Source organism: Erpetoichthys calabaricus, chromosome 8 (genome assembly GCF_900747795.2).
Source record: "Erpetoichthys calabaricus chromosome 8, fErpCal1.3, whole genome shotgun sequence".
Classification (NCBI taxonomy): Eukaryota; Metazoa; Chordata; class Cladistia; order Polypteriformes; family Polypteridae; genus Erpetoichthys; species Erpetoichthys calabaricus.
The window spans coordinates 114938978-114950183 of NC_041401.2; the positions used below are offsets into that span (position 1 = coordinate 114938978).

At 37.0% G+C, this 11206-nt stretch overlaps 1 protein-coding gene across 2 annotated transcripts in view; it reads left to right on the forward strand.

Moving 5' to 3' along the window:
- itgb2 (integrin, beta 2) overlaps positions 1-10038 on the forward strand; it is a 92891-nt gene extending 82853 nt beyond the window's left edge. For both annotated transcript variants that reach the window (XM_028807315.2, XM_051931210.1), the window contains exon 16: positions 7650-10038. In XM_028807315.2, coding sequence (XP_028663148.1) covers positions 7650-7721 — 72 coding nt within the window. In that variant the 3' untranslated portion in view covers positions 7722-10038. The remainder of the gene's footprint in view (positions 1-7649) is intronic.
- Positions 10039-11206: the final 1168 nt, after the last annotated feature.

The window sequence follows — 11206 nt, forward strand, 5'->3', positions numbered from 1 at the left end:
GGAGAGTGAACCCAGGGACTCTGCACAGGAGCCTCATTTTGGCTGCTCTTTTTCTGAGAGTACCCTCTTTCTGACAGTTCAAATCAATGGACATGAAGACAAATGAAGACTAATGAATACATCAAAATGTTTGTTTAATGACTTTACAACCACGGTCCAGTACAATATTAACAAATTGCAACTACTGTCCCATTTCACTGGTCAATTTAACAATACCCTCTACCCTTACCTACTCTGAAAACGACTCCAAGGATACTTGAATGCTTTTACTTTAGACAGCTGCTACTTGCAAATCTTCAGCTAGTAAACCATTCTTTTCTATCATTGGGCCATGACCTTTTACTTGGAGGTTCTGTTTGATTCTTATTATTCTACTTCACTAAGCACACAATTTCAGAATGTAATGAGGCCAAGAGGACAATATCGAGTATCAAGCATGTAACATTTCAATCCTCACTATCCCATCCTAAAAATTATGAACTAGAGGCACCTATGATAGTGTTCTATGCCCACTTTAAACATACTCCACACTAAGTATTGTGGACCACCAGGGGACACACCGCTGCCCAAACCCGACACAGACAGATATTGGGCACAAGCTCAGGGCACACGTTTTTCTTTTTTTTTTTCCCCCATGGGAAATGCTTTCCCCTGTTTCCCACATGTACAGCACAGTCATAGTACAAGTCAAAAGCACACTTCCCTTCTTTCTCTTTCTTCACCTCCCCTCCTCCTGACAAGCTTTGTCCTCTTCCACCCGACTCTGGCTCTCGGAATAGTGCCTGCTGGCTCCTTTTATAAGGCACCTGGAAGTGCTCCAGGTACTCATTGACCTAGATCTTGCAGCACTTCCTGGTGTGGTGGAAGTTCTTCAATTAAGAGTTCAGCAGCAGCTGCAGCACCCCCTGGCAGAGTCCATGGAACCCAACAGTGCTGCACCAAACTCCAGCTCCCATATATGAGGAACCTCTGCAACCCAGGGGGACTGCCACCTAGTGCTCCGGGGGAAGTAATGCTCTGGATATGCTCCCTCCCCTGGTCCTTCCAATGTGGAGGCTTCCCGGCCATATGCCACAGTATACAAACGCAGTCATTGCTCTACAAACATTGAATGGAATATAGCAGCAGATGCAGAAATTAATATAGTTAGTGTTTCAGATCTTCGACATTGGTCAGACATTAGTTATTCATCATACAGTCCTTACATTGATGGATTGAAGGCCAGATGTCCACATAACCATCATCATGTAATTTTTCCACGTGAAGCCTGAAAACCATGAAGACTGATTTAGATCATTTATGTTAGGTAGAATACCCAGTGGGAGCTGGTCTGTCTCGTGGCCTCGGAACCCCTGCAGATTTTGTTTATTTCTCCAGCCCTCTGGAGTTTTTTTTTTTGTTTTTTCTGTCCTCCCTGGCCATCTGACTTTACTTTATTCTTTGTTAATTAGTATTGCCTAATTTTATTTTTACATTTTTTCTTTTTCTTTCTTCATCTTGTATAGCAGTAAAATATAGTATAAAGTATAGTAAATCATATGACATGTTTAAATGAACACAGCTAATCTCAGAGACACACAATTAACTGGACTAATGAAACAGCATAATTAATTCCTGAAAATGTAAAGTATGTATCATTATTTTTTTAAATCAAATTAATGCTTATTAGTTTATAAGTATAACGACTAAAATATAAGTAAAGCAAATCTGAATGGTACTGGAGCAAATGCAATGTCATCTTAAGTTGCGACTAATTTCTGAATTTACAGTCAGTCCAATTCAATGACTAATTCTGCATTAATACACAGGCATAAGCAATAACAAAGTCTGCTCACCGAGACAAGATAGCTTGAAAACAGAAGAATAAAAGCTGTTTTGTATGAATTCTGAAATAATAATCCCAAATTGATATGTTTAAATTCACAAAAGTTGTATTACATTTAGGAAAATTCTTAAAAGGATGGAAGGATTTGTAAAGGTTAAGTATCAGGTGTGTGACATTTGAATTAATTTGACTTGTCTGTTAAACATTAGTCTTCATTTAATGTCTCCCCATATACTCGCGTAAACAAAACTCTCACCATAGCAAATATCACAAGCTTGACAAAGTGATCTTTCTGACAAAATTGATATGAAACGTGTGTTATTACAAATGAGTTTGTGTAAATTACAACATCCTGAATTCTCTAGATATTCAATAATTGGTGGATGAACAGTGATATAATACTGCTTAAAGTTTTATTTTTGATATTGATTTTAAGCAGTTTTTATTTTTCAGATACTTGAAAGAAAAGGTCAGTTTATTGTGTGCACATTTTAAAATAAATGAGGTAGTCCATGATAACTGTATTATTTTTACATATCCTATGCTGATATCCCACCCCACCAAATAAAGTCTCCCCTATTTGTTATTATACTTGGGGACATCTCCCTCTCAGTTCATGCCCTGCACTAGTTCTTCTGTACTGAAAATCTGAGCCATGCCATCCCCAAGTGGCAAGCAAGTGATAGCATATGCGAGTGTCCAAAACATACCATCTTAACATTACGTGACATGATCACACAGCTGCCATTTGATTTTTGACCTGAAAGGCATATTTTGGAGCAACCCTGTGTTTAAAAATTAAGTTTGCTACGAACAGGCCATAGCTAAAACAGAAATTCACTAAGAATTTGTCACCTTAGTTTACATTAGACAGACCATTCATCCCAATTAAGCCCTCCAGATACCCCTATCAAAAATCTCAGTTTTTTCAATGACCGTTGAATTTTACCAGAAGAACGGTGCAGGCAGTAAGTTAATTTTTGTACATCAAATCCACTATCTCGAGAAAGGCAGAATATTCTACAAAGTTGCTAGAGGCACAAACACAAATAACAGTCACCATTTTTTGTCACTGCAACTCAAAGTTACATTAAGGTTACCCTGTAATCTAGCGGTGGATATTTCAGGGGTGCAGCTACCAACCAGGAGTTTTTGAGTATTCCTACACCCAGGAGTGACTTCTTCTGTTGGGCTTCTCCACAACAGAAGTGACACCACACTTAATGAAGAATCTTTTCCAGAGGCAAAGCTTTCTGTGGAAGGGAGTGTCACTACATCTAGCTGGTATATTTTAACATCTTACACACAACATTTCCATGCCCCTGTTTTAGAGTTTTCTGCAGGTATTGAAAATGAAACCCAATCCCACCTGTACCCAGGGCCATCTTAACAGCATTATAAGCCCCAGGCAAAGCAGTGCACTGGGGCCCCTACTTACACAACCACTCACAGGAATAAAAATGTAAATGGTCTATAAAATTAAACATACATTTATTGTATTGGTCAGTCAGTCATGCATTTTCCAACCCACTATATCCTAACACAGGGTCACGGGGGTCTGCTGGAGCCAATCCCAGCCAACACAGGGCTCAAGGCAGAGAACAAATCCCGGGCAGGGTGCCAGCCCACCGCAGGACACACAAACACACACCAAGCACGCACTAGGGACAATTTAGGATCGCCAATGCACCTAACCTGCATGTCTTTGGACTGTGGGAGGAAACCGGAGCACCCGGAGGAAACCCACGCAGACACAGGGAGGACCCGGGAAGCGAACCCGGGTCTCCTTACTGTGAGGCAGCAGTGCTACCACAGCACCACTGTGCCACCCTATTGTATTGGTACTTCCAACAAAATCACTGTTTAAGCATTAAAAAACATGCTGTGCAGCAAAGATTAATCAGCACAAATGTTTGAACAATATAACATGAGCCTTGAAAAACACAAACATTTCAACATATAAATGATACTCAATTGTTAACCATACAGACGGAGATGGCACAGTATGAAATTACTATGAATTATTTATTATTAATCAAGTGTTCAACACAAACATTTGCGAAATTTCTTTGCAGAGAATGGAGTTGAAGTGACTTTAGCATATATACGCTTTTACGTTATGTTGTGTGTGAGATTCGTTCACATACATATATGTTTCAGAGGTGAACGTGATGCTAAATCAGAGGTGAATGCCAAATATCCACTTGTAACACAATAACAAATATTTATAGTTTAGTATAGTATTTATTTATTGACAGCAAGTCACAACATACATAGATTAGCAACTGCCCAGTATGCCCATGCATTAAGACGGCCCTGCCTGTACCATTGACTGTTTGTATGTAAACCCGCCTGCTTCTGCTGCAGTTTGAACTCATGTACATTAATTATCCCTATACACAATTTCCATTTTCTGACACTGTGCAACTGTTTGTTGTTGCTGAATAATTAAATTAGCAGTCGTCAGTAAAGTAAAGGGCAGTGGTTCTCAACCTGTGGTATTCATTATGAGTAACTATTGCTATTGGCCCCGTGACCCTGTAGTTAGGATATAGCGGGTTGGATAATGGCTGGATGGATGGTAACTATTGCTGTCCAATTCAGTAGCAAATTCTAGATTAATACACAGGCTGAAGCAATAGCAAAGTATGATCAGTTATGTGAGGCAGCTTGAAAACAATATCTAAAATAATAATTTTAAATTAACAAGATCAATTTCATAGTAATAATAATAATAATAATAATAAAACATCATATTCACAAAGATAGCCATATAGTTGCGTAAATTTTAAAAAAGGAAGGAAGATTTAGAAAACTACTGGAGTCATCAAGAGTTTTCAGAAGTTTGTGACATTTGAAATTTGAGTTCATTTGACTTGTTTATTAAAAATTACTCTTCAGTGAGTGTTTTTAGGCAGCTAATGTGTCCTCCATACAGTGATGCACTCTCACTTTTGGTATTCACTAATTTACATGGCAAAGGCATAATAAATGTCATTTTTTATATTAGTTTTAAGTAGTATTTATACTAAACAGAATCTGTAATTGATTAATTAATTGATAAATTTAATACATGCACATGGTAAGATAAATTGGGATGTCCATTGTTTATAAATCCTATGCTGAAATTCCCTAAAGCCAATAATTTCCCCCCCTCTTTTGTAGGCACACCCTACAGGGAAACATCCACTCTACCACTTTACTCTGCTCAAACTGTATATTTTTTGTAATTTAAAAGTAAGGAAATTTTAGGCTTTCTCATTTATATTCCATATCAAACCACAACATTGTTCATACATTAAAAAAATAATTAATTAAAAAGCATTAGGTGTATATAAGAAAAATTAAAAGACACATATACATGCTAAGTATCTGTAATGCCTTGTTAAAACCACCCCAAATACAACATTTGGTACCCCACTTTGTGCAGAAAAAGAAATGCCAGTTTTAGTTTTACCCAATTAAGGTTCAGTACTTAACAAAACTACTGAAAAAAGTTTTACTGTACCTTGAAATATTTACTGGGATGGTGTGTTAAGTAAAAAAGTTGAGAACTCCTGGTATACTGTAGATGTGTGTGTTGAGCTGCATGCCCAGCCAGTAATTGCATTGATTTAGAAATATAAATTCTTACGGGTTCACATGTGTTTCTGCCCACTTGCTGGATATACAGTACTTGTTAGGGGTCTGTAATGAGTGTGTACACTGTAGACTGGCACCCCATTTACGGCTGCTTCTTGCGTGATGCCTATTGCCCTTGCCTCTTACATACTGTACCTGTACTGGACAACATGAGTTTATGTAAAAAAAACAAAAAAAAAAAACAGAAACAAATATAAAATGAATGACAACATATTTCCCCTTAAAAGAGTACCCTAAATATGCAAAGAAAATAAAACTCTCCAGAAATGCATTCCTCAGAAATCAGTCGATGCAGAATTCATCCAGCAAGCACGACATAGTCTGCAGTCTTTTGAACATTATCTGTTTGTTATTTAAAATAGTTTTGTTGCATAATACTGTTACTACATTTATTGTTCATTCAAATATATTTTTAAACTTTTAAAAAGGCTTCCCAGTAAGGGTTCTTTCGTTAAAATTACTAATTAAAGAAAGGAAAAAAAATTGAACTACGTACTGTATTCTGTTTCTTCACTAGAGCATATGCCAAAGGCAACACATGCAAGATAGAGCCTCATCCTAGAATGAATGCCAGCACATCGAAGGGCACACGCACACACATCAGAGTATTTCTAGTGTCACCTGAAAATTACATTCTGTGTGATTTTGAATTGTGGGAAGAAACTGCCTTCTCTAAGTGCAAGTACTCAAATACACAGGGAATATGCTACAACGTACCTGCATTTGATATAAAGAAACATAAAGATCACTGCTTTCAGAACATTTGGTGAAATGTTCTCTCACCACATCCATAAACCTTATCTTAGGCCTTCCTTTTTTCCTCTTACCTGGCAGCTCTATCCTTAGCTTCCTTCTCCCAATATACTCAGCATCTCTCCTCTGCACATGTCCAAACCAACTCAATCTTGCCTCTCTGATTTTGTCTCCAAAGCATCCAACTTGAGCTGACCCTCTAATGTACTCATTTCTAATCCTGTCCATCCTCGTCACACCCAGTGCAAATCTTAGCATCTTTAACACTGCCACCTCCAGCTCTGTCTCCTGCTTTCTGGTCTGCTATTTTGTTTTAATTAAAATCATCATTATCACTTGGCTTTGCAATCATTTCTTGTTACTGTCACTGTACACCAAAGCATAAATTAATTCACTAGTATTAGTTAAAGGTCATAATGCACCACCTCTTGAAAGTACAGTAATGTGTAGTTCAGAGGACCATTTTGTATTGGTGTATTGTAGTCTGGCCAATTAAGGGCAGACGTTGTGATTCTGTTTGGTCAGGAGGGCAGCAGGAGCCTGTGGTAAAGTCTTCATACTACTTGAGGGAGACCACTAAAAGCACAAGGTTAGTGAGGGGTTTATCAATAAGTGTGAAAGGTCCCCTGACATTTGTTCAACTTTTACCATTTTGTCGCACAAGTTTTGATTCATTAATCTTTATACATACAGGTATTTTAAAATTCATGACAATCATCCATATAAAGATGTAAGATCTTGAAGTGCTGCTATTCAGAAAATATAGCCCTTAAGTTACTTACTGTATCAGTTCTGGTCTCATTATACCCTGTGTATAATTTGACAGGCAGCTTAAACTCACTCCCTTTTACAACACAGGAGAAGTTTGCCTAACGTATTTAATGTAGCAATTGGGAGAAGGTAAAATGACGATGCTTTGAGCGGCTTGTACAGAAAACAGATGAGGATCGAGTTAATAAAGTCAGCTGTGCTTCTTTCTACCAGTTACTACTGATTATATCATCTGATAGTGACAAATAAAAGGGCCATTAACATATTTATTTAGACTGCAGTACCAGATAAGATATAGAACTTAACTAAACAACACAGTTCTTTTTAATTAAAAGACATTAAACTGTGCCAGATTACAACTTTTATAAAGTTATATTCAAATTGAATATAACTGCTTGACATTTTCCTGATGCACAAAACTTTCTGTGCTTGTTCTGATTTCATGGCAGTCTCAGGACTGTAATGGCATAGGTGGCCAGTGCATATCACTAAATTACATTTTTATAAGTTTCTAATTTAACTGTTCAGATTGGCCAGATGAGCTATAAGGGTTGTGACAGTTAAGTGATTTTCAAGAAAATGTCAAGATCTGGAAGCATTAGGTTCTTTGTTGCAAAGTTCAAAACTTTTAATTGGTTTGTGTTTTTTGTTTTTATAGGCAGATAATCCACTTTTCACAAGTGCAACTACTACTGTAATGAATCCTCGATTCACTGGAGATGGAAAGTAGACTGAAGACGTGCAGGATTGGTAGCTGAAATCATGTTAAATTTAATATTTGCTATTCTTATGAGTATTATTAATTCAGATGTATATGACTGTTACTTACCTGTGTTAATTTGTTAAAGGCCTTTAGGAGTATTTGTTTTACATTACCATTTCAGTTTTTAAAAATTCATCATTTAAACCTGGTTGGACTCTGTCCCTGCTGTCAAATTCAATATGGAAAGAATGATGGCTTTGCTTCCCTCTGAACTCATTTGCACAAAAGGCCTGGTAGGTTTTAATTTATTTTATGAGGCCCTCTAGTGTACACATTTGGAACTGCACTGAAAACCTGCAAAATATTTACTTGGAAATGATTTTATGGTCCATCTTTACGTGAACTTTCTTACGTTTTTGCTAAACAGATTAAATTACACATTGTGTGCTCAGAGATATTTTAATATGCTGCAGAATCTTTTTTTCTGATTTTTGCTAGAAACATTACAGAGATTTTGTTTACTTCTTGTAAAGGGGGTGATCACATTGCAAAGATCATAATTGTGCAGCCTGTTGCTTGATGGTATTTTACAAATTAACCTGCTTTACTCCTCTGCGAGAAGACCACCTTTGCTTGTGACTTTCCCCAAATGCGCTCTGCTCCTTCTGTCTTCTGTTCCCCACCGTTAATTTGTTAGTGTATAAACCAAGACTGAATGGTAGACGTTTCAGAATGCAATTTACAGGTAAAAAATGAAAAGAAACTTCAAAGCAGAGCCCATCTTTACACACAAAAAAAAAACATGATTGTTGCGCTAAGAAAAATGCATTTTCCGCAATGTGATTGCACTTTGAAAATGTAGCAAAACTTTAACACAAATGTAAATTGTGTTAAGAATGGTCTAAATCAGGGCCGTCTTAACGTGTAGGCACAATGGGCACTGGCCGGGGGTCCACGATATTTCTAATGCCTATGTATGTTTCTGTTTTGCTTTCAAAACTGGAGCCCCAGTGCAATACTTCATCCATGGGGCCTATGATGCTATTAAGATGGCCTTGGAAATAAGTTTGTTCTATAGCTTCAGTATTCATGTGTAACATGACTTGTCACATTTTCTGCATACTTTTTATGGACAAATCTGGTTTATAAATAATATGTTATAGTAAACCAGTGCAGCCTTTAGGGTAACAAAGCTCCAACATCTTTACAATAATCCAGTCACCCACCATCAGAATGAAGGCTTTCGACATAAATGGAGTGCTTGGTGATGGCGATGTGCCCGCTGTCACTTTATGTCTAAGAGGCTGCACCTTACTGTTATTGAGGTGTAAAATGGAATGCAAAAAAAATTCAAATTATAAAAAGAGAGGCCATTCATTTAGGTTCAAAGACTACACTGTCTAAGAAGGGATGTCTTTGCAACTGATAGATAGATAGATAGATAGATAGATAGATAGATAGATAGATAGATAGATAGATAGATAGATAGATAGATAGATAGATAGATAGATAGATAGATAGATAGATAGATAGATAGATAGATAGATAGATAGATAGATAGATAGATAGATACTTTATTAATCCCAATGGGAAATTCACATTCTTTAAATGAAAATGGTAGAAACGTCAAGCAGTTTTCTTCTTCTAGCTGCAACTGCTTTTGCCATCATGGACAGGACTGAGGCATAAAGTTGAACAAACCCTGGGTGGCTCATCCACCCATCACAGTGGGGGACGCTCATGTATACACTCACGTGATGAACTAAATTCATCCCTTAACTGAATCTTTGGCATGTGGGAGAAATCCAGAAGGACCATCGAAAATTCACCCAAAGACCTGGAGAATCACACATAGACCGTGAAGCGGCTGTGATTTAAACCGAGCGTTAACATCGGAATGATTGTGTCATATTTACAATATATTAGTCTGAATGCACATTCATTCACTGCCACATACATAAAGGCAAGTTACGGTACATACATTTCTTGGAAGTAAGTTATGAAAAGTAAATGCACATATTTTTATGACATTTTAATAACTCAGCTATATTTGAATACAATTTACACTCTATTGCAACACTGGTATTTTCTTAATCGGTATTTGTGAAATAATTTTGTAAAGTTATGTGTTTTTATCTGTAATATTTAAATAATTTACATAACAAATTTAACAATTTCTTATCTTTTCTATTCAAAATATTGGTTTGGATGAGTTGTTAAATAGTTTTATAAGAGTAATTTAAGAAAATTAAATAATAGTATTCATTCTTTTTATAGCCCAACCAACTCTGAATGTGAAAATGCCTTGAACAAGTTAATAAAAATAATTCTCACCAAAGAAATATTTTATGTGAGCATTTATTTCTCCAGAATATTTTTTTTTATTTGCAAGGATTGCACAATATACTGTATAAAGCATTCTATTAGTCAGTCAGTCAGCTATTACATTTTAAATTGTTGGGATGGCAGAGTCAGACAGGAACCAACTATTTTTATTGTGTCAATCTGGGTTAATGAGCCTAAAATGAATGTTTCTCAGACGTGTAAATAAACGGAAGCCCTTGAAGAAAACCCACACAAACAGGGGGAGAACATGCAGAAAGAATCTGGTGGAAAAGACTATTGTAATCTAAAATGGGAAATTAAATCCCCGTTTGTGCCTGTTTTGATTATTTCCAAGATGGGGAAGGCCAAAACCGTTAAAACACCTTCTCCAACACACAATTTTTAATAGTTAAATAAAATTATTAATTTAAATAGGATAAAGTTCAAAAATTCTAAAAAAAAATAAAATTTACAAAATCTAATATTCAGAATTCCCAAGACAAAAATCTAAATTTTCAAAGAATATCAAAATGCCAACAAAGTAAAGAACAAAAATCATCAAAAAAAAGAAATACAGTGATCCCTCGCTATATCGCGCTTCGCCTTTCGCGGCTTCACTCTATCGCGGATTTTATATGTAAGCATATTTAAATATATATCGCGGATTTTTTGCTGGTTCGCGGATTTCTGAGGACAATGGGTCTTTTAATTTCTGGTACATGCTTCCTCAGTTGGTTTGCCCAGTTGATTTCATACAAGGGACGCTATTGGCAGATGGCTGAGAAGCTACCCAACTTACTTTTCTCTGTCTCTCCGGCGCTGACTTTCTCTGATCCTGAAGTAGGGGGTGTGAGCAGGGGGGCTGTTCGCACACCTAGACGATACGGACGCTCGTATAAAAATGCTAAAAGATTATCTTCACGTTGCTACCTTCTGTGTGCAGCTGCTTCGTGAAGCGACATGCTGCACGGTGCTTTACATACTTAAAAGCTCAAAGGGCACATATTGATTTTTCACTGTTTTGTTTTTCTCTGTCTCTCTCTCTCTCTTTGTCTGCTCCTGACGGAGGGGGTGTGAGCTGCCGCCTTCAACAGCTTTGTACCGGCGGTGCTTCGCATACTTAAAAGCCAAACAGCCCTATTGATTTGTTTCCTTTCCTCTCTGTTTCTGACAGCCTGTGCTCCTGA